The following is a 23,767-nucleotide window of genomic DNA, read 5'->3' as shown; positions in this document are numbered from 1 at the left end:
AGTCTGGCTGATCCCTCAGAGGAGCGTTTGGCAATCATCATTCGCCCCTAACACACTGTGACACTGGAAACCAGACAGTAAATAATGACTTCAGGCTGGCTCTGGTCCATATGGATGGACCCTGTTTAGGTTTATTTGGCCGAGTTCCTTCTCTGCCAGTAGCAGGAGAAGGGGGAAAGAGGGAATAGGATATTCCTGCTGAGGACCTGCAGGTGGGCAGGAAAGGGCTCTTACGGGAACAAGGCCTAGAGAGCAGGGGTTTCATGCAGAAGCGGCAGGCACACCCCTCACCAAGATATCCTGGGCTGTAATCATGAGTCACACTTGGAGCATTTGGATGAGCCTGATAGGAAAGGGGGGGGAGGGGCACAGGCTCTTCCCTCACTGGGAAAAACATGGGAGACCCAAAAGAGGGCAGAAAGGGTCCTAAAACTGGATCAACTTAGAGCTGCTTATTGCTTATTTAGTCAGAAAAGTTTGGCTGCACCCCCCCCCCCCCCCCCCCACAGATTTGGCCCAGAGGCTAAACCTCAGGGCGGGGCCTGGGAGAGAGGCTCCTTCCACAGTATTAGGATAAAGGCCCAGAGACGGCCTTAGAATCAGAAAGTCCCATTTCCCCTCAGGAGGTCTCGTTCCTGGCTAGCACCGGACCCCTCTTCCTTTACCTGTAGGACCCCAAGGGCACTGGGGAATGGTACTGGGGGAAATGACCACGCGTCACCAGGGACTCTGTTCCACTTCTGTGACACCAGTGGGAAAGACATGGCCATACAACCTTGGGACAAGGAGGGGAGCCGATACCAAATGCTTAGAGAATGATGCCAGTCAGCCCGCTACCTCTCAGAACACCAAGCTGCTGCTCCACCACCTGGTTGGCTCAAAAACTGGCCAATTCCTCAGGCTGAACCCAGTGTGTGGACATTGAAAAGGATAACAGGGAAGAGTCCTGAGAGGGGGATATCCTCAAATGCTTTGTGACCCCCTGCCTCCAGGGAAAGCAGAGATGGGGAGAGGAACTGCCTCCTGCCCCAGGAGGAGGGAGGGAGGGAAGGAGGAAGGGAGAAGAGGAGACAACCCCAGCCAGCCCCAGGGGAGGCCATAATTAAGGCAGTGATCCTGGGGTGGGGCTCCCTTTTGGGATGTCCTTGTGCTCCCAATTACAGCAGCACTTCCCCTTCTCCATCCTCAGGAAACCTCCATTTTGTGGCAATTTTTAAAAGCATTCGCTACTAAGAAACTCGGAAAGCGAGAGACACACAAAGCTCAGGTGTGTAAAGGGCTCGCTCACACCTGTCACGGGAGGCAGGAGGCATGTGCATTAGGGTGGCAAAGGAAATGAAGAGAAAGCCCCTCTCCTCAGCCAGGGAAAGCAGGAGCGCTTCTGAGGCCCTGGAGCAAAAAAGCAACAGCGCAGGAGGGACTAGACAGAAGCAGAGTGAGAGGCATAGGCCAGGCCCTGGGGGAAGACAACAGGAAACAGCCCTGCCCCAGAAGCAGGGCGGGCATAGGCTCCAAGCGCCCCTCCCGGACTTTGGAACAGAAGTCCTCACACCAGCACCAGCAGAGAATCCCTGAAGAGCAGACTTAGGGACATGGTCCCATGCTCAGCTGATCTACAAGCCAAGGGGACACACACATTCATGGTTTGGGGGTTTTCCTCCTCCCTGCACCCCCAGAGCCTCCCACATTCATCTCAGGCCCAGGACTGCAGCTTTGTCAGAAACAAAACAGGCCCAACACTCCTGTGTTTAGAAAGAGAATTTTAAAAGAGAGTCAAAAGAACGGAAACATTATTTGTCCTCTTCAGGCCAGGGAGAAGACCTCCTTTCCCAAAGGTTCAAGACTATGGCTAGGTGATAAGGCAGGCAGGCCCAGCACCCAAGCCTTGGGGAGACACAGAAAGGGTCCATGCCAGGCACTTGGCTAGAGGCATGTGCAGCCCTCAGACCACAGGACTTGATGGATGCTGGGGCTACTGGTTCTGGAAACAAGCTTTTCTTTCCAGAAATGTTGTCATTCTGTCTGCAGTTGCTGGCTGGAGAAAAGTATCAGAAAGGCGTGTGCCTGGGATACCTGAAGGCAGCCTCTGGTTCGCCCTTTCTCCTTGGCATGAGCCTTTTAACACCAAGGAAAGGCCATGAGTTTGGCAACAGAGCCTTCAACAGTCTTCATCCCGACCGAGTGCGGGGGCTCTCAGGGTGACTGGAGAGGAGGCAGACTAACTTGGAGAGTCTTGATCTTTCAGTTTTTCCCTCAACCTGAACACATAGGGTGAGACACAAAGACACATAGACACAGACACACACAGAGACACAGACACACACAGAGACACACACACACTCACATTTGGGAACCCAACTCAGGGAGCAGGCAGCTCTGGGAGTCGTCAGTCTGCTACGTGCCCACTTGGCACCTATCCTGTCCTAAAGCCCTTTCCAGTCACTTCTCCTCCAGGCCCCACTTGGTGAGATGCTTCAGCTTCTGCTCCATCAGGCTGATCATAAAGGCACAGTGTAGGAAAGTCCCCTACTGGGATGGCCACTGTTTGGAAGCAGGGAAGGCTAAGGGGCCCGCAGCTGCCCAAGGCTGGTGTAGACATCCTCTGCTCCGCTCAATTCCTCAAAGATCGGGATCAGGTTCAGCAGCTCAGTATCTGCCATGTCATCAAACCAAGACTGCACGGGCACCTGGGATGGGGAAAAGGCAGCATTAGTCTCCTGACCGCCAGTTCTTCCCTCCCTGGCCCCAGCCCCAGGAGGCTGGCTGGGAGCAGCTGGGTGGTACGCTCCTCTGGAAAAGCCCAGGTTTCCACTGCCCTGCCCCTCCCTCGCACTGGGGTAGAGGCTCCCGAGTCCCTGCAGTGTGGGTGTGTCCAGACCACTCACCGCATTCTCCGGGTGGAAGATGTAAGAGGCGGGCGAGTTGTCTAGAATGAGGGTTTTCCTCAGGTCCCTTCCCAGGCGGCTGAGGTCCTTGACATAGCAACCCTGGTGGAACACGCAGGACTCCCGGAACAGGCGGGCCCGGAACACGCCACACCGGTCCAGCAGATCGGTCACGGGGTCGGCATACTAGCAACAGAGAAGATGCTTTTGTCCAGGTGCAGTCCTGGCTCCCCTTGGGGCTGCCCGCAGACCAGCAGGGAACTGCTGGACGCCCCCCCACCCCATGCAGCCACTACGGGTGCTCTTGCTTCCTCCTCCCGCCCCACCCCCAGGTACCTTGGCTAGGCTGGCAGTGAAGAGCACACATTCAAAGAGTTCTCCCATTCGTCTCAGGAACTCATCCACGTAAGGCCTCTTGAGCACATAAACCTGAGGAAAAGCAGAGAGGCCTGTTGGAGGCATCCCCGTTGTGGGGGAAGCATGCAGCATGGGTCACTGTCCCCACTTCCACAAAGAGTGGCCAACAGGGTCACACCTCACTCTGTTGGCCCCTACACCCTGGAAACCTTCTGCCCCACAGACTGGGACACTGCTACCCCCTCCTCACAAGGCTTCTGTGGGGTTGGTGGCCCACCCATGACCCTGCTAAGGCAAAAACGCAGAAGCCTATGTCCCAGAAGCCATCTCGGTTTCAGCCGGCGAACCATCAGCTGCCTCCAGAAACAAGTAATCAAGAATAGGCCTCACAGACGGAAACAGCCTATCCTGGATTACTTGAATCCAGCCACAGCCTCTGTGGGAGCTTCCTGTCCTTGGCTCTGGCGGGACAGTGTCCAGGTCACCATCAGGCAAGGTTGCAGACACTCGTGAAACCTCTGTGACACAGTTCTTGGGAATGTGCCGGGGAGAAGTGACTCTTTCTCCTCAGGGACTGTGGGTCAGATACCCTGCATGTCCTGCTCTCGTGCCCCACCGTTTGCGCCTGGTCCAGCCGGCCACCCCTCACTCTCATGTCCACCTCTCACAGTCTTGCACATTTTGGCCTCAAAGGTCCGTCAACTACATGTCCCTCACCACTCCGCATCTGCCTCCCCGCCTCCAGGATCTCCCCCTCTCAGCCAGCCTCGATGTTACAAGAAGCATTCCTTCGAAGCTTGTTATCCATGTCACTCCTTGCTCAACCGGCACGGGCCTGCCACGCCTCTCCCTACTTGGCGGTAGCCTGAACTGGCCACCAACTCACCAGACCCCCGGGGGCGCTGCAGCAGGACCCCTCTGCTCTGAGGAGCCACAGCTTGGCTCCCTTGCACGTGCCACTTCTTCAACCTCGAACAGGTCCCTCCCTCTTCCTGGCTGTTCATCCAGCTTGGCATCCCCTCCCTGCTCTCTGCTGAAAACCCGCTTTCTGTAGGTAGCCGCCCAATTTTAGTCTCAGCCCTTCCTCATGAGGCAGGGTTCTCCCTGTCAATCAAGAGTTCACTGTGCGGATCTGCCTGTCTGAAAATATGCCTTCTTCTTCTCTCTGCAGGTTCTCTGCATCTCCATGACCTCAGATGGATGTAAAGCTCAGCTGGGCAGACGCTGGGCAGTCCAGGGCCATCCCTGGGTCCGAGCAGGGGCTGTGCTGGGCCTGATGCCACCTCAGATGGAAGGGCCGGTGGTGTTGGGGACGAAAGCTTCGAAGGGACACAGGACAGTGGTGACTCCCCAGGGAAGCCTCAGGTAAGTCTTCTATCCCACCAGGCCATATGGACAGTTTCAGGGCTAACAAGGCCTTGTTCCTGATGGTTCCGCCTCTCAGGCCGGCTGGCAGGCCTTCTGGGCAAGCGTTCAGAGTAACTGCTTTTTCACTACCAACACTGCACGAGCCCGGACTGAGCAGGTTATGCAGGGCCAGAGGCTGGGCTTACTTGGATTTAAGTGCTCTCTGACAGCATTTACTGGGGCGGAATCCAGGGTGGGGACCTCAGGGAAGGGGAGGTGGAGACACTTCATGGAGGACGAGAGATGCCGGGGCAGGGAGGAAGAAATCCACTTGCTAGACGGGAGTCAGTGGGCACGGGGAGGAGATAAAAGGGAGAGCCCTGGCTTCCTTGCCTGTAACGGGCAGACAACCAGCATTCCGGATTAGAGAAGACGCCACTTAACAGCACTGGCTACCTTGGCTTGGAGATGGTGTTCAGTAAATGGCACCTATTACTCATATTGAGAAATATGTAATTTTAAACAGCTTGGCTGCAAAGCAAAAAACGCTGACAGCTAGAGGGTGATGAGAGGCTGAACCGTTTCGAAGATCAGAAAGCCCAGAGTGCAAGAGATAGCAAGAAAGGAGGTGCTGAAGTTGCAGGAGAGGGCCCCGTGATGGTGCGCACCAGAGGGCGGAGGAGCCTGAGGCCTCTGGGCCGGCTGCGGCCTGGCAGGCAGCTCACCTGGTGAGTGGTCCCCTCAATCTCTACAGGCACTATGAAGTCGGCGTTGTTGATTGGCTGGAAGGCAGAAAAGTTAATGAGGTCAGCACAATGGGAAGGAGACAAGAAACCTCTGCCACAGCTGCTGCACTATCCCATGGGAGAGCTGGGGAGAGATGGAGTGCAGACACTCCAGGAAGCTGCTCCCAACACCCCATTAATGGGCACAATAGCCTCTCCTAGTTTTCCCTACTTACCGCCACCCCCAATTCTACCTGAGCTGAGACGGCTTCAGTGCCTGAGTTAACAGACTACCTGAGGGAATGGAGGGAGGCCAGGTCCTGGGCTGAATCCAACCCTCTCACAGGCCTGTCCTGTCCAGAGCCCTGGTGGGATTCCGGGCTATGTGACTAGGGGCAGATGAAGACTGTGGGCAGTGACCGGGGGGAGCAGGGATTCCTACTCCACATTCTTCAGTGTGGCCTCTGAGCACCTGTGATGCCAATATGGCCAAAATGCCAGAGGCCCCCAGCCTGCCCTCAGCTTTAGGCTGCCCTTAGCACCTGCAGTCAGGCACACATGACAGCCGGAGTGGCGTGTAGGAAGAACTCCAGATGGGGAACTACCTTAAAGGAGCTATGCACAAGTGTTTCATCCAAGTCAATGACCACGCAGATCCTTCCTTGATCTTCCTCTGTCACCTCTGGGAGCAGACAGGTCCCCGGGATCTGAAACCAGAGCCAGATTGCTGAGGTCTGCCACCAAGAAAGCCCAAGAGTTCTCCTCAGCAGAATTCTGAGAAGTACTGGAGTCATCGCAAGACATAGAAGACCCTCAACTTCAACCCAGAAGAGGTGCCCTTTGAAGGCCAAGAGATAGAGAGAGAGAGTTGGCTCCTCAGCTCCAGCCTCCCACTGGACTATGAAATGATCTGGACACTGAGATGCAGGCCAGGGCTGGTGTGGGATGGAGGTCAGCTATCCCCTCATAACCTAACACCTTGTACCAAGTGGGCCCTCAGCAAATCTCTGGGACAAATGGCTTCCACAGGCAGTGGCACCAGCCAGGCACTGAGGAACGAGGGTGTCACCCGATGTGAACACAGGTCTGGGGCTTCTGAACATGTACCCTATCCGATTCACCTACCTGATAAAACTGGTACTGGAGACAGTGCAGCAGATCCGACTGTGGGGGAAAAGGAGGCAGTCAGTGCCCACCAGCCAACGCCATCCCAGCTCAAGCCCACTGCTTCTGCCTCAGGCCCAGAGGGTCATTTTTGTAGCAAAACCCCAGCCCCCGGGAAGGTTCTGACATAAAACAGTGACTTTTTTTGTTTTTTTTTTAAAGATTTTATTTATTTATTTATTTATTTGACAGACAGAAAATACAAGTAGGCAGAGAGGCAGGCAGAGAGAGAGGAGGAAGCAGGCTCCCTGCTGAGCAGAGAGCCCGATGCGGGACTCGATTTCAGGACCCCGGGATCATGACCTGAGCCAAAGGCAGAGGCCTTAATCCACTGAGCCACCCAGGCGCCCCAAAACAGTGACTTTTTTTTAAAGTAAGCTCTAAACCCAATGTGGGGCTTGAACTCATGACCCTGAGATTAAGTGTCTCATGCTCTACTGAGCCAGCCAGGAGCCCCAAAAGTGACTTTTCCTAAGAGCTGGACAGGAAAGGGGAAAGGCCAGAGCTGCCTTTCGACATCAGATTTGATGAAGGACGGAGAAGGCAGTATCTCTGTTCTCAGCTGCCACTGCCTCTCCATTGGACAAACTGAGTAGCAGGAACTCCAGTTGCTGATGTCGGGACATGGAATCAGAGGCAGAACCCAAATCGGAACTCCTCACTGTGGTGTGTTTTCTAGACACTCTGTTGTGAGTGGGTGGTTGGGGTATACCGTGTGGGGAGGGCAGCAGAGCCCCTATAAAACATCAGGTATGCCAATGTGAACCTACACTATGAGTCCTAAAACATGAAGGGAAGTGGAGTATAGAGAGGTCAGAAAGCTTCCCCGGCCTTCTGCCAGTAATAAAAATGTTAGGGTTGTAAAAAGTGATATGTGTTCTTAATAGAAACCCTGAAGAAAAATGAAAATCTTAACGTTGGCATTTTAGTGTATTTCTTTCAAGTCTGTTTTAGCAGTTTCCCCCCCATAATATGTAATTTCACATTCTGCTTTTCAACTTAGTGTTGCAACTCAATACTTTTCCATGTTATCGTGAACTTTGTAAAAATCAATTGCTAAGTAATACTGTCACATTGCACTTTATTTACCAATTCCCCCATTGGCTAACGCGCTGATGCACATATCTTCAGCCTGGTTTTGAGAGAGAAAAACAGCTAGACCTTGGTGTTCCTGAAAGAAGTGGCATTGGGGGCAGATGGGGTTTTGGTCTGGGCTGTCCCCATCCTTGAAATGCCAGACACACCCTCTGCTCCTTGTGAGGCTCAAAGACACCCACACATTTCCCAATATCCCCCCCAGGACAGGTGAGAGGGCTAGAAAAGGATATCGAGAGTGTGGCAGAATTCCAATTCCTTGCTTCCCAGGGAGTCAAGTAACTTGGAGGACAAGGTTTGTATGGTACATGGCCACAGAGCTTGGAGCTCCAACTCTATTTATAAGCTAATAACTCTTCGGGGGCTACACACACCCTCTGGATCTCAGTTTCCAGGTGCGTAAGTGGGAATACTGATGAACTTCTGGATCACATGAGACAATATACACCAAACGCCGTGCACGTTCCTGGCACCTGGAAGGGTCTGGAGTGCAGGGGCCCTCAGAAACTACAGGGAGAGTCACACAGCCCGTATCACAACGAGAGCCAAGAGAAAGGAGACGGCCTGTCTGGGAGTGACAGACAGGGGCCTTTGAACCAGAGATCTCTGAGACTTCAGGGCAGATTACCTTGCCCACATGCCACAGTTGCAGGGGCCCCCACCAGTAGCCCCCTCCTTGCCGGCACCTCACCACCCTCCTCTAGCTACCTTAGCAATGGTGTTGGCTTCCTCCTTGTATGCAGAGAGCTCAGTGGACGAGCTTGACTGGCCAACATGCTGGGCACGAAAACAGCAGAAAAAGGCCTTAAAGATGTTCCGTCCACGAGGTTTCTTAGGAGAGGACTTGGAGACCAGGCCTAGAGCAGAGGGAATGATGAGGCATTAGCTACAGAACCACTGTGGCCACAAGCACCCTGTACTCACTTCCCTCCAAGCTGTAAACCCTAGCAGGGCCCACAGCATGGGCCTGGCCGGTCACCAAGTACAGTCCACAGTGGAGGGTGCGGTTTTAGTCCAGCATCACTCTAGAGCAGAAACAGCAGGAATCACTACTCTCTGGTTTGGGAAATGATATGCAGAGAAGTTGGTCTTCCTTCCATGGCAGGGGACAGGCACTCAGGCAGAGGCACTCAAAGATGGGGCCAAGTACAGAATCCAGGGGTCCCATCACTCTGATAGCATGCTGAAGGTCCCCTCAACAGTAAAAGTTACCAAGGCCAACCCCCCAGTCCCCGACCAGCCCTAGTTGGTTCTCTTCTTTGCAGAAGAACTAGCTGCTCCAGACAAGGGAGACACTTAGACCCTTTTGGGGCTAAGTGTGGGGCTGTGGGGCTGTTCCGGGTCAGTGTCCCCAGAGGCCGGGTCAGCAGCAGCAGCAGCAGCAGCAGCAGCAGCAGCAGAACAGCCCAGTCTGCAGCTAACAGATGAGAAAACAGACAGCTGCAGCCCCAAGGAATAAGCTACAGCCTCTCTCCACTCCCCCAGAGTGCTGTCCTTCCTCTTCTCTCCCCTCACAGGCAGGAGGCCTAACCTGTACACCACAGGAACACCAACCCCTGGGGAAACACACCTGGTGTTGGGTTCTAGACCGATGGCCCAGCTTCTAGACTGTAGGGGCTCATTCCTACCTTGGTAATTCAGGCTTTGGAAATACTAAGCCATTTGAATAGGAGGCTTGGTGAGGCAGCCCCAGAAAAGCCAAACTGATACAAATAGCTATGGCCATTATGGGATCAACCAGAAATGGACTTCAGAGTATCTTTAAGCGCCTTTTGCTTTTACAGGAACTGTTCTGGCAACTGTGGAGCAAGTGTAGGGAGAAACGATGGGGACTGTGGCCAGGAGGTGGCGCCACGCAACTGTGGCCCGAATGGTCCCCAGCCACGGTCTCAGCCTGGGACGGAGGGGCCTGAGGTTTCAACCCGCCCACTTCGCCGTACAACGCAGGCTAACAGTGCAGGAAATAGAAAATAAATCTGGAAACACCTGTTACTGTGGGGGTTAAAAAGGCAAACAGAATGTGGCACTAAGGACGACTTGCCTTGAGTTGTTCCCTTTAGGAAGGGAAGGGGGAGACAATGTGGTGGGACCTATCCAGAATCAAGGCAGGGCTCAGTCCTCAGAGCCCAGAGGCCCTTGCAAAGAGGTGAGGAGAGGGTCATTTAATAGCCAGGTGCGGGCTGCCTGTGCTCCTGGAGTGGAGGAGAGAGAACCAAACTCTATTGGCCATGACCAAGGGTGAGGGAATGGCCGCCAAGTGGCAGGCAGCGCCGCCCAGGCCAACTCCTCAGCTCTGACTCAACAGCTGCAGAGGGCTTCCTGCAGGTGCGGGCCGGCATCCCCGAGCTTCAGAGCTCTCTGCCTCCCTGGGTGATGCCAGACACTGCTGACACTGGGATGACCATCAGGATCCTTTCTGTAAGTGACCAGGCCTCCCCAGCAGTTAGCTGACAAACCCAGTATCATTCTTGAGCTCTTGGCCCTGGTGGAAGAACCAAGATTTCCAGGGACTGGGGCTTTTGTCACAAATGAAGAGGATGTACTGGGGCCCCCTTACCCCCTGGCAAGGCCCCTGTATCAAAGAGACACACCTCAGAGCAGAGCCTAGCACCTAAAAAGCAGGATGAGAGAGGCCCCTTGGACTTTTCCTGACTCTTAATAATCTAGGCAGCAACCAGAGGCAAAGGATGGCTTCTCCACCTGCCTTCATGGCTCACCTTCAATTCCGAGCCTGGGCACGCAGGCAGACGCTGACACAAAGCTCCAAGACCAAGGCTGAACCATCACTCTTCCTTTGGTTTATGGTTTCTTCACGCAGAACCACAATCAGAGGCTTAACCCAAGCCTGGAGCCTTTTTTAAAAGGCCACAGCCCAGGCCTTTCCTGGAGAGAGGCCGTCAAGAACGCACTCAGCATCTTAGTGACAGACGCTGTGAAGGCTAAGTAATCCTGAGAGGCAGGGGGGTGAAAGGGGCAGCTGGCTGGGGCCACAGAGAGGCCTCGCTGGTGCCCACTGCGGGAGGCCCAACAGGCAGACGCACTTCAGTCTCAGACACAGAGCTTGGCGGGGTGGGGGTAGGTGCTCCTCAGCTTGGTTTGGACTCAGCAGGGGATGAAGGTCTTCTCAAAAACACAATGCAACCAGGCAGCCCCTGGGCCCCAGAGACTGCAAATGCCTTGACCCTGGGGGCAGGTGCTCTGAGCAGAGCACAGAACTGTGGCGCCTGTGGAGGGTGCCCCAAGCCCACGGCAGCAAGGTCAATACCCCACATGTCCCTCTGTTGGGGCCCCACTGCCCTCAATCCTTCTCCAGGCTCTCTGTCCTCCTTGCCCTTATGAACACTGTCTCTGAGAATCCATCACAGCCTCTTCAGCCTCCCCTCAACATGGCTGCCTCCTGATGGGGCCTCCAATGGCCTTGGCTGAGTACATTCCCCAGCCTCTGGCTCTGTGTACAGCAGGTGCTCAGTGACTGTCACTGGCGGAGTGAATGACTCTGAGAACTCCAGGGCTCTGTCACCTGTACAGAGCCAGGACCTGTGGAAGCCTTCACTGGTGTGCAACAGCCCAGAAGAGGCAGAAACAAAAAAAAGAATCCTTTAAGGAATGACAGAAGGTGGGCACTGAAGGAGCTGAGCCCCTACGGGAAGCCACTTAGTCTTTCTGGGCCTCAGTCATGTTTACTGGGAATGTTTACTGAGATGCTGTGCCAGCTCTGGGTTAGAACACTTGACACCATTACCTCATTTAATCCTTAGCACAGACCCAACTGTAGGCACGAATTCCCCATTTTACAGAAGGGAAACTGAAGCAGAAAGGTCACACCGCTAGAGATCACACAGGGAGAGGCAGGATTTGAAGCTAGATCTGCCTTAACCCAGGGCCAGAGTTCTTACCCACTCCTCACACTGACGGGCTCAGGAGTATCACATGTATTTATCCCTACAACACCAGCGAGGTGGTGGGGCCCTCTCAGTCTCTTAGAAGGTTTGTTCTACTCCTCTCTAGGCTAGGATGGTAAAGGATTAGTCTGGGGCCCAGCCCCCTTCTTAGCTGCTCCCTTGGGCAGACCGTGAAAGGTTGTAAGGGGTGAACAGTACAAGGCTCTGGGATTCCACTGCAGGGCTTGCTTCACCCCCATCCCAGCCCTGCACCTGCTCTGACTGACGGATACCTCTGGGAAATCAAGAGGACAATGGGGGAGGGAGAGGGGGAGGGGCTGGAGACAGGAGCTTTGGCCCCAAACCTGCTTTGTTCAGTGGGTTTAAGGGTGAGGGGGAACACTCATCAGAGTGGGATCTGAAACCTGTGTCAGAGAGCCTTTCAAAGGGCCCCTTTAAGCCAGCACTCAGTATTGTGTCCCTGACAGCCAGGGGCCGGCCACCCCAACCCTTCCGCATGGGACAGCGAGGAGCACTGGCCCCCCTCGCAGACAGGAACACCAGGCACAAGAGGATTTACAGGCCCTTGGGGATTTCGCTGCACACGGTTTCCCATCCAGGGAAGGCAGGATTCCAATGGGTGCCATGCAGCCCCATAACCAGCTGCTCTCTCTCCTTCACCCTTCCTGCTCTCCACGCTCTGTGGAAGCCCTCCTCCTCCCCTGGCCAGCTGCTGAGGCACACCTGCTCTCTCTGCTCCAAACATCTGGTACTGGGCTCAGTGTCAGAGAGCAGCACAGACATAATGACAGGAGCTCTGGCTTAAGAAGAAAGTGAGCAGGTGGCTGAGGACAAGGAAGCCGGGCCTCACCTCTAGTTCACTACTGCAAGCCTTCCCACCAAGCCAGGGGGTGAAGACAAGGTGGGACGCGGGACGTACCCCTTGCTCTGAGGGTCACCTGGGCTGGGGGCCAGACTCTGCCAGTGACTGACTGTGACACACACAGCCTCTTTGAGCCTTGGTCTCTGCATCCACGACTTGGGACAACACCAAGACCTCTCCTGAATGGAGAGAAACAATACTTGCTGTGTGGACTCTAAGGCTCAGTGCTGTGCTTGTTTGAATTATCTAAGGGGCGATGACCACCACTGAGCAACACTGGACCTCACTGCAGGAGCCCCGCAACAGGACATTGGGGGCCCTCCCACCCCTGGGAAATGTGAGGAAGGTGTCAAAGGAACTCCGATCATGAGCAGGTTTCAAAAAGTCAAAACAACCCCTACACCTACTTCTAAACCCACTAGGAAAGTTGCTCTCCAGCTTGCAAACACCATGGTTGATATTCTTCAAGAACAGGAAAGCAGGTGAGGCAGTTCCACCTGAGATGAACAGTGCCCTCTCACCTTTGGTGACCACTGCTGCCCCCAAGAAGCACTAGATGAGGACGATATTTGCTTCCATCACGCAGAAGCTTGTGCGTGTACAGGTCTGCCGCGCACGTGCAACACCCCACCCCCAACACACACACGGAGACTGGCTTTGCCAGGACAACACTATTTTTAACCTTCTTCTGAAGGTCAGGTTCAGATATCACTGTTGCCAACAACACAGCTTCGCGTTCCAGCGAAGGAACTCCTCACACATCCGCCTGGGAGCCGGCAGAAGGCAAGCTCTCAGGCAATTGGATTTTAACAAGCCCATTCACGTAGAAGGATGCTTTCTTGGTTCCCTCAGAAGTACTTCCTTCCCCATTTCCCATCCCCCCATAGCAAAGGATTTAGTCTGGCTATCATTGTAAAATGGCCTCTCTCAGGGGCCTCCCTCCCCTTAGCTATTGGAGGAAGGAGAGTATTTGGAGCATTTCCGGCCCTTCTTGGCCAGCTGCCTGGGCCCTGCAGCCAAGACACGTCTGATTGGGGCTCCCCACAGAGAGGAGTCCTCCCAGGTCCACAGCAAGGGGCATCTGGGACTTGGCTAAGGATAGCCCTGAAGCGCCAGGTGGACGGAAGGGCTCCTTGGACCAGCAGGTGAGTCGGCAGGAGTACAAGAGGCTGAGAGATGCCTAGACATCCTCCCCACAGAAGAGACTGGAAACAATGGGAAGGGTATTCCAGTTCCCACAATGCCCAACTGCTGACACTGTTCTCTTCAGGTGACAAGGCAGACAGGGCCTCAATCAGCTCAGTACCAGCTCCCAAAATTCCCCAACGCAGCTGTGAATCTGACCACACAGACTTTTAAAAGTAGTTCTAGCCATGCTGTTTAGCTCACACCAGCACATTCTATACTGGGGCCCTCCCTGCGGCTGGCATCCAGGCTGTTTTACTAGAGGGGTATCTCCTGACAGTCCTCCTCTGGGCCGGAGGGCTCCTTGCATCTCCCTTTCTTCTAAGACAGAAGGTCTTTTCTCAGCCCTGGGTCCTAAATGCAGCCTGTAGTGGGGGGGGGGGGGGGGGGGTGTGTGTGTGTGTGTGTGTGTGTGTGTGTGTGTGTGTGTGTGTGTGTTTTACAGGTCATTAGCTACCTGTCTCCTGCCCCTTCCCTGTCCCCTCAGCAATCTGGTCACTGATCTCAACACATGGCTTCAATTTCAGGGGTGTTCCCTTGAGAAGGACTGGTTTGGGAGCAGGGGATTCCTGGCAACTTCTAAAACATGATCGAGATACTTTATCCATCAGCCTTTATACAAGCTATTGTCAAAACACCCTCCTAGGTCACTCTAACATACTTTAAAATCCTACTTCAGGACACCTGGTGGCAGAGTCAGTTAAGTGACAGACTCTTGGTTTCAGCTCAGGTCGTGATCTCATGGTTCTGAGATGAAGCCCCCCCATCGGCCGATGATCAGCGTGGAGTCAGCTTGGAATTCTCTCCCTCTGCCCCTCCTGCTCGTGCTCTCTCTCTCTAATAAATAAATAAATCTTAAAAAAAATAATAATACTTCAAAAACATGCTGGGGTGGGGGCAGGGCTCCCAGAAGGAGCAACAGGTCCTGGACTAGGGATGGAGGGGCGGTTTCCTCACACAAGTGTTAGCAGCAGGCTCGGCCCCCAGCCCCATGCCAACAGGACTCTCACTGGATGTCAGGAAGTGATCGATGGCCCACAGTGGCAGCTGAGACACACCAGAGACACCATCTGGGAGAACCCGAAGGGCTGGATCCTGTTCTGCGTCTGCCGGAGGCCTTGCCCCACACATGCCAGCGAGGGCAGAGCTGTCCTTGTTGGGGACTGGAAACCACACCTGCCCACCTCCCCGGGAGGAGGTGCTGAGCAGGCCCCTGCCAGAGGCTGGGAGGTTAAGGGAAACCTGCAAGCAGGACACACACATTCTCGGTGGCTGTTTTGGCCCTGCTTTGGCTGTCTGGCTGACTCCTGGAATGCCCGATTCGGTGCAAAGCATGAAGAATCCAGTGCCTCTTTACCCTCCAGCTCTGTGGCCTGCTTTTGGGGACATATGCATGAGTAAGACGCAGATGAGGCAGTGGAGGCACAGGACAAAGGGACCCTCAACCACCTCTCCTCCAACCAGTGAACAATACAGTGGTCACACAAAGTGCCATGGACTTGGATTTAAATCCGGCTCTGCCACATGTAAGGTGTGGCCCTGGGTCTCAGTCTCTTCATCTGTAAAATGGGATGACTAACATTACCTATTCCGCAGAGCTGTGAGATTTATAGGGACCTCAGGGTATGTCCTGGCTCTAGTGTCAACTCTTAATGTCTAGTCATTAAGGACAAGGTACTGTCATAACCTAATCTCAGTCTCAATCTCAAAATGTTCCACTGGATGAGACCACAGAGATATCTTCTCATCCCAGAGGTCACACAGAGGTAGTGGCAGGGCCAAGCCTGGGAACGGGCCTTTTCTGGGACTCCACAAACCAATCACAGTGTGTCTCTGTCACACACACACACTTTCTCTCTCGCTCTGTCTCTCTCACTGAGGTTGGCCAACCAGTTCCTCCTTCTTCTAGTGGCTGGCCTCTGCAGAAGGACTGAAGGAGTCCTGCCAGAGAGTCTGTCCTACCTCCATGGAAACTTGCCTGCTCTGGTCACACCCTTCAGCTGCCCCAGGGATCAGCCAACTGGTACCAGTGTGTCGGCTTGAGAAAGTACCAAGGCAGAAGTCAAGTAACCCAGAGCTTCCCCCACTTCAGCGTCTCCAACAGCTCTGTGGTCTCACCTGAGGCACAACCTCTCTGAGGTTCAGTTTCCTCACAGGTCAATGGAAAAAGGTCTATTCGACAGGGTCCCTTACAAGGTGGCTCCAGGTTACTTTAAAAAGTGGGGATGCACAATGCAAATGAGAGGCCATGCAGGTCACGGTTAGGACCAGACTCTAGAGTCGGAGTCCTGGCTGACACTAACCAGCCACATAGCCTTGGATGAGGTGCTTCGGCTCTTAGCTGGGGTTTTGCTCATTTGTGAAGTACAGCTTAACTCCTATCTCACAGGTCAGTGTGAGGATTAAGTAAGATACTAGATATAAAATGCTAGGAACCCTCCCTGGCCCATGGTAAATGCTCTATAGTCTGTGATCATTACTGGGTGAGAATCATTACTCTATCCGTTCATACTCAGAAAACTTTAGGACTTCCCTTTAGGAGCCACAAGATCTTTAATAAACAGCAAAACTGGATCCCTCCAGGGGACTCTTTCTGCTCAGGGCTAAGTAGGCAGTTGGGGCCACTGCTGTGTTTACCTGGCTCTTCTCCAGGGACACTTGTCAGAATCATAGGGAGCATTTGGAACACACACATGCCCGGCTCACCTGCTCATGCTCTGATCCGGCAGGATCCAGGTGGGGTCTATATTTTTAGTAAGTGTCACAGGAGATCCTGATGTGTGTCCCTGGCTGAGGGCCAATGCCTAAAGGTTGCCAGTGGTCCTTGACTAACCCTTCCAGGACTGGAGAGTGCTTCAGCCAGTGTCCCCTGGGTCCCTTTCCCCACCATATCTCACTGGCTCAGTGTTTCTGCATGTCCTGGAGGACTTGTACCCGAGGGTCTGGTTTTCCTTTCTAGGAGTACCTGCTCTATCACTGAATCAAAAGACCCAAGCCTGCTGTCTCTTCTTACAGGCCCCTGTTCCTGTGAAGGAGGGGCCCCAGCCCCATTTTGCTACAGAAACAGAAGAGCTGGGAACTACCACACTGAGAAGGCATTTCCACAAGCCTGTGTTAGGCGATTTGGACCTTCCCATGAATCTGCTTGGCTCTCACTGGGAATGGGGCCACACTTGTTCCTTGAGAACAGTGTGGGTGGGGGATGAGCAAATTCTACAGGATGCAAAAGCTATTCATACGTCAAGAGATTAAAAAAAAAAAAAGGTATAGAATAAAATGAGAGTAAGAGCAAGTCTGATTTTTAGGGGGCAGAGGGGGAGGATCAAGAGCATCTGGAAAAGGAAAGGAAATGTCAGGAAGTCTACTCAGAGATCAGGTTCAAGGATAACCCCTAGAAGAGCTGACCCATAAACAAGACATACACAGCTCCTGCCTAGAGGGAGACTGGGTGCTCCCTGGAATACCCATTCTGTAACAACAGACCTAGGGCAGGCACACAAACCTGAAAGGGCTGGGCACTTTGCTGGACAAAGAAACCCTGTTCTAGTTGGCCTCTGGTCCAGAGCGCCTTCCAGCTCTAAGTCAATTCCTCCACTTTGATTTCTAGCTCCTTCATAAGAGTTACATGTTAACGAGTTCATCTATATCCCAGTTGGGAACCATGCCTCCTTTTCAGAAGAGGGAGGGGATCATGTCAGGGCCACACCCAGTCCCGTGACCCCAAGATGAGCGAGTTAATTCTGTGCTTTGCAAGCAGGCTGGCCTGAGACAGGGCGAAAAACAATTTTCTTGCTGCTTTTGTGCTTTCTAAGTGTTGTACTCCAAAACCAAGGCAGCAAAGACACAGCTTAAGAACATCTATTTCTTTTCAAAACCCCAGCTTTTTTTTTTTTTTTAAGATTTTATTTGTCAGAGAGAGAGAGGGAGAGAGAGCGAGCACAGGCAGACAGAATGGCAGGCAGAGGCAGAGGGAGAAGCAGGCTCCCCGCCGAGCAAGGAGCCCGATGTGGGACTCGATCCCAGGATGCTGGGATCATGACCTGAGCCGAAGGCAGCTGCTTAACCAACTGAGCCACCCAGGCGCCCCAAACCCCAGCTTTTTATTTCTCTCCTTATTACCAGAATTCCCTAAAAGAAATGTGACTCTCGGGATGCCTGGGTGGCTCGGTTGGTTGGGCAGCTGCCTTCGGCTCAGGTCATGATCCCAGCGTCCTAGGATCGAGTCCCGCATCGGGCTCCTTGTTCTGTGGGGAGCCTGCTTCTCCCTCTGCCTCTGCCTGCCACTCTGTCTGCCTGTGCTCGCTCTCTCTCTCTCTCTCTCTGACAAATAAATAAATAAAATCTTTAAAAAAAAAAAAAAAAAAGAAATGTGAATCTCACTGGGTCCATTAACTCTCAAAGTGAACACAGCCAGGGCCAGAACGCAGCACACAGTTGTCTCAAGCGTTCATGATAACCGTTTCTGAGAGGCTGAGCCTTGCTCAGAAGGTTTAGACTACAGAGACTCTTCCCAGGAGGTGCATGGCCCCCCGACCTCCTCCCACCCCCAGATGCCCAGGCGCCAGGCAGAGCAGCAAATGCCCCAAGGCACAGGCTGCTCCCGTTAGTGCAGATAAAATCCCATCCCAAGTCACACAGGCACAAAGACAGGGTCTGTGCAGCAACAGTGTTTGCGAGGCTCGGAGGTTGATCCTTCCAGAAGGCCCAAGCCCCCACATCAGTGTCCCCTCTGACCCCAGCCACCTGTCTTTAACAATAAAGCCAACATGATCCCGTGCTGTTTGCACCGCGTCCTTTGGGGGAAGGAGAAGGAACTAACGGAGCGTGGTCTAGCCCTGCAAAAAAGAAGGGCATTAACATCTCTCAATCACCTAAGTATGAGGCATTGCGGAAGTGTAAATACCAATATTTCTATTTTACAAAGAAGTCACTCCAAACACTAACGTGATTTGTCAAGTCTCACTGTGAATAGGAAAAGTAGGGATGTGCATCTGGGTCTGAAGAACTAACTCTGCTCCTGGGACAGTTCTCTGAGACAAAAATGAACACTTTAACTGCTGCCCAGCCCGGCCCTCCAGCCCTTCCCACTTCACCCAATCAAACACCAAACTTCCCAAGATGGGAATAGAAGACACTAGCCTAAATTACCCAAAAGCTGGCCGGAAGAAGGCCCAGGAGGAAGAGGAAGGGATATACATCTGTACATACATATGTACACATTTACATGCCATCCTTCCTCCCTGCCCCCCCAACCCCATCCACTGCTGTGATTTAATTCTCCACGGAAAGGCAGCAATGCACCTTGGCTAGAGGTGTGACTTTTGACAATAATCACCATTTTGACAAAGTCCCTGACCGGAACGGATGTGGATGTCCCCACGGAGGATGCAATGGCCTCTCCACTGCCAGCTTCTATAAGGCCTTGACGGCTGAGAAGGGAGGAGACAGAACACCAGCCCCGTGCCAGCTCTGAGGGGCTTTTCCCGGCCCTTCCAAAGTCCTGCTCCACTGGAAACCCACAGGAAGCAGCAGAAGCTTCAGCTCCCAGCTTGGGAGGACAGAAACCCACCAACTTTGTTGCTCAGTTAGCAGCACTCTCCTGGGGGCTTCCAGAGGGAGCAAACCCAGCCTCTAAGTCACCACAACAGGTGACTTCCAAGATGGAGGAAGCATCTCCAAAGCAGACTTGGGGGGAGCCTCAGAGCCACAAAGAGGCCAAGGCTGAGCTGGGGCAGGGAGAGGAGAGGAGAGGGGCAAGGAGGGCAGGAAGAGTTGGCGGCACATGTGCACCCCGGGCCCACATAGAGCCAACCAAGGAGGAAAGCTCCGGTAACACCTGTTCCTACAACTACAAGGAAAGGTGTTTGAGCTTTTCCATGAGAAAATAAGGCAGAATATATCCCTTATGGGGAGGAAGCCAGAGCTGGAAAAACCTCGCTGGCATCCTCACTCTTATGGAGGGTCAGCTACTGGCACCTGCGCAGTTTCTCAAGTGAGAAGACGACTCACCACACCACCATCTCTCACTGAGAGGGTCACTAGGTCTCCTAGAAAAAGAAAAAGGTCCCGACTACCCCACAGGACCCATGGGTCCCAACAAGCTCCAAAAGAGGCTGCCTCCACCCTCTCACCTCACTCTGGGAGGTTACAGGCTTGATCCCATTTTTTTTTTGGCTTTCCCCCATCTAACTCCAAAGCCCAGGGCATAACCTCCCAGTAGTGGGGCTACACCCTCATACGGGGCTGTAATAAATGGCCATTCTCTGGCCAAACTGGTATCAACTTTTCTTTTCGACTTCTGATGTTACACACAACCCTGTCCCCACTGTACCAGGAAGCCATTTCACCCATCTGTCTGGGAAGATGATCCAATTTTGGTCCTTTTATCATCAATGCTTTCAGTAACTTTGTTCTATCTCCTTTACTGTAATTACTTTTGAATCATCAACACACCCAGCCAGACTTAAGGCTCCAAGAACTGAATGCTAAAGAGGAAAAACAACAAAAAAACACACAAAAAGAACCCAAAACACAAAACAAAAAAACCCCCCAACAACCCCGTAATGGCAAACAACTTCACTAAAAAGCCACCCAAACTGGGAACTATTTTTTTTTCTAGAAATTGACTTATTAATAACCTGTATCACACCCCTTCCCCTTTTTCCAGAGGGAGGCAGGGGAGAGATGGGATGCTGGGGAGGTGGGGGGGAGCAGCAAGGAATTCCTAAAGGGTATCATTAAAACATCTACTCCCCACCCCCGCTTAAAAGAGGGGAAAAAAAAAAAGGGATGCAGGATTTGTAAATAATGAGAGACTCAGAAAGTTGGCTTGCTGGTTGCTGGGTGCCCAAGCAGCCCAGGAAAATAGTATGTCTTCTCCGGAATGCAGTCAAATTACATGGAGAGAAAGAGAGAGCGCCATGGCTCCTGGCTTGAGAATTCAGATTCCTCCAGGGATAAGTCTGAAGGACAAACCACACACAAAAAAGAAAACAAAAAGTGTAACTCCAAGAAAATCCAACCAACTTCAACTGAACACTGTCAAGAAGCCAGCTGCTCTGCTTCCTGCTGTCATCTCTTCTGTTCCCTGCCACTGGCCCTGGTGGCTGAAACTTGCAACTCTGATACATAAGCAGCCCCTTCAGCAGTCCTGCTCCCTCTCACTCCTGGTGTGTTTCCCTCACCAGAAAGGCACCCTCCAGAGCCTCTGCAAGAGCAGGACCAGAGAAGGGAAGCACAGGATGGTTCTTCCCACTCGTCATTACAAGGGACCCCTATGGAATCCTTCCACACCCCAATCTCTTCATCACTTCTGGCTACCTCCTGGAGTCCTTTCCTGGGATAAGACTGCGAACAGGCAGGAGCTAAGTTCTCAACACAAAAAGCCTCCCCTCTTCAGGCCTCAGCACAGCTGGGCAGCCAGCAGAGAGGGGAAGTGGCCCCTGGGGTCACACAGCCTTCTTAGTGATGCAGCCAGAAGCACAGAGCACAGGGAGTAGGGGCTTTGGGGGGCTTGGGATCCTATCAGGCAAAGCTCTCTCCCTCCTCAAGGCAGGCTTATTTAAGGAAGGACCCTCAATGCAGGAAGCATACATTGCTCCTCCACCCCATTCCACTCCAGGAATTAGGGAAAGGCTGACACCAGCAGCTCAGCTTGCCCCTAGGCAAGTTGGGGGAGCTAATAGGGAATGCGAACCCCAGGAATAAGTGACCTGCTGAGTAATGTTTCCAAACAGGGGAATGTGGGCAACACTGAGGACCCGCAGCTGGCCCCCCACCGGGGTCTAGGCCTCAATATGTTCAAGTGCAGTAGTGGCCCTGCATGTCCTATTCTGGGTGGTCGAGGGAAGGGCAGGAATGCTCCGGATTTGGTACGCAGAGCGTGCTCTCTCCAGGCGCAGGGCCAGGTAGCCCCAGCCCGGGGAAGTTCTCCAGGAAAAAAACAAAACAAAACAAAAAAACCCCAAATAAACAAACAAACAAAAACACAAAAAACCGGACCTAGTCCTTACTCCCCGAGGAAATTCTGTCCGCTATTTTAAACACATTCCTCAAGCCTCGAGGAGGAACGTGGGGGAGGGGGAAAAAGAGTTTTGGGGCTTCGAGTGACCAAACTAAGAGAGATTCCACCCTCGGGCCGTAAGACCTTTCCCCACCCTCGGCAAAGGCCTCGGCCTAACCCCGCTCCCGTTCCCAGGATCACCCCAGGGTGGGCCCGCGACCCCCTTGCGTTTCCACCTGACCCTCAAGAAGGCGGGGGCCGCGAACTGCTGCCCACGGAGAACTCGCACTTTTTCGCTGCGCGATTCAGAAACACGCCGGGTCTGATGCCATTCGGCGAATTATGTAACCAGGGACACCGCTCCCGGGCTAAACAAACGCGGCTCTGTGTGTGCAACCGCGGCCCGGGGGAAGCGCACCGGGGCAAGGAGGGGCTGCGGCCGGGCCTCGGGGTCCGGCTCGGAGGCTCAGAGAACGCGGCAGGAGGCAGCCGGGCCGGAGCGCCGAGCCGCCGATGTCCCGGGCCCAGGGCAGGGCCTCGCGCGGGCCAGTTGGGTCCCCCAGGCTCGGCCCCTCCCCCACCGCGGCCGCCCCCGCCTCCAGGCGGTGAACTTGGTCCCAAGTCGCGCAGGACCGCCGTCACCGCCCGCGGCCAGAGCGACCTCTGGCTTGAGGGGGGCGCTGGGAAGTGTTGGACTCCAGTTCCGGCTCCATTCCAGCTCGGGACCCCTCCGTCCTCCTCCCCACCCCTCTCCCCACGGCCCTGAGGCGGCTGCGCGCCGTCGTGTGGGAAAGTGACGACCCCACCTCCCAACTCAGCAGGGAGACCGACGCGGGTGACCCGCGCTTCGAGCGCTACTCTTCAGTCTCTCCGTACGGGGGGAGGGGGTGCAGGACAGGGTGACAGCTGCGCGATGACGCCCCTCCCCCTCGGGCGCCAGGAGCCCGGGCCCCGCGCAGCCCCAACTGGGGTCTGAGTGCGGACAGAGACGCGGGGGCGGATGGAACAGGGAGTCGGGTCGGAATCGCCGGCTCTGATCCCCGGGAGGTCAAGGACCCGGACTCGGGTTCCGGGCTGTGCTAGCCCCCCACCCGGCCGGGGGCGACGCAAAGTTTTGGGAAGTTGCTGCCCCTACCTTGCTTGGTGAGCACCAGGGCGTCTTCCCTCCGCGCCTGGGTGATGATGGAGCCGTGTTCCATCTAACAATCCCGCGGGCCCGGGCTGGCTGGGCGGGAGGACCGGCGGGCGCGCAGGCTGGGCTGGGCTGGGGGCCCTGGGCGGGGGCCCGCTCCGGCTCCGGCTCCCAAGACTCGGACTCCCACAGCTGTTCACATCCCTGCTCTCGTTTCCTCCCTGGGCCGGGAAGGGAGGCGGCCTATACGGAGGGCAGGCGGCCCGGGCAGCGGCTCCCCCGGGTGCCCCCGGCCCCGATCCCCCGGCAGCAGCTCCGGGCTCCTCAGTTTGGGTCCAACATGGAGAATCCGGAGCGAAAACAAGAGGAGGAAATGGGACACGGGGCGGTTTCCAGGCTCCCCCCTCCCCTCCGTACTCCGGATAAACAACCCGCGGCTGCAGCGCCCACCCCCGCGCGCCTCCCGGCTCCGGACCCGGCTTCTCCACTGCCCGCCAGCGCCTCCCTCTCCAGAGCACCGTCCTAGGCCCCAGGACCCTCCACCCGTGAGCCGCCGGGGCTGCGGAACATCCCGAGCTTTCCTATTTTGTTACGGAAAAAGCGAATCCCCGAGGGGGGTGGGGTGGCGGGCGGGCAGGCTGGCGGGGGAGACTTGAAACCGCTCCGGTGCTCCTATTGGCCCTCTCGGAGAAAAGGGGCGTGGCCCCTCCTTACTATGCGGTGCGAGGACCCAACAACATTCCAGTCGCTACGGCCACGCCCCCGGGCCACTCCCCCCTCGCCCGGCTGAGGCCTCCCAGTCTCCTCGGCCACACCCCCTTCCCAACTACTTAAAAGGACACTCCAAAGCTCACGTTTCCGTACTCGGTGCTGGTGTGTTCACGTCTGTGCGTCTGTTCTCGGGTAAGGTGAAATGGTTCCGCCCTTCAGATAATCAGGGCAAGCCTTGAGTCCTAACCCAGGTCCGGCCAGGATGGGAGGGTTCGGGACAGTTTTCTTCCTGCTTGGCCCTGGAATCGTGGGCCTACAGTTTCACGTAAAAGTACAACCACAGAATCTTTGAAAGGGATGTGGGTGGGGGGCGGACTCAGGACCCCAGCATATCAGAACT

At 54.5% G+C, this 23,767-nt stretch overlaps 1 protein-coding gene across 1 annotated transcript; it reads right to left on the bottom strand.

Moving 5' to 3' along the window:
* Positions 1-492: 492 nt before the first annotated feature.
* On the bottom strand, positions 493-22,786 carry LOC111160204 (CTD small phosphatase 2). The gene is made up of 8 exons (XM_022523111.1): positions 22,660-22,786; positions 8,282-8,430; positions 6,440-6,478; positions 5,920-6,021; positions 5,315-5,371; positions 3,222-3,314; positions 2,886-3,071; positions 493-2,687 (listed from the first exon to the last, which is right to left on the bottom strand). The coding sequence occupies exons 1-8, from the start codon at positions 22,721-22,723 to the stop codon at positions 2,562-2,564; spliced, it is 816 nt and encodes a 271-aa protein (XP_022378819.1). The 5' UTR covers positions 22,724-22,786; the 3' UTR covers positions 493-2,561.
* Between the last annotated feature and the right edge of the window lie 981 nt (positions 22,787-23,767).

The sequence above is a fragment of the Enhydra lutris genome, unplaced genomic scaffold (assembly GCF_002288905.1).
Source record: "Enhydra lutris kenyoni isolate GAN:26980312 unplaced genomic scaffold, ASM228890v2 scaffoldscaffold74, whole genome shotgun sequence".
Classification (NCBI taxonomy): domain Eukaryota; kingdom Metazoa; phylum Chordata; class Mammalia; order Carnivora; family Mustelidae; genus Enhydra; species Enhydra lutris.
The sequence above is the reverse complement of the archived record's forward strand: the minus strand, read 5'-3'. Positions and strand labels throughout refer to the sequence as shown.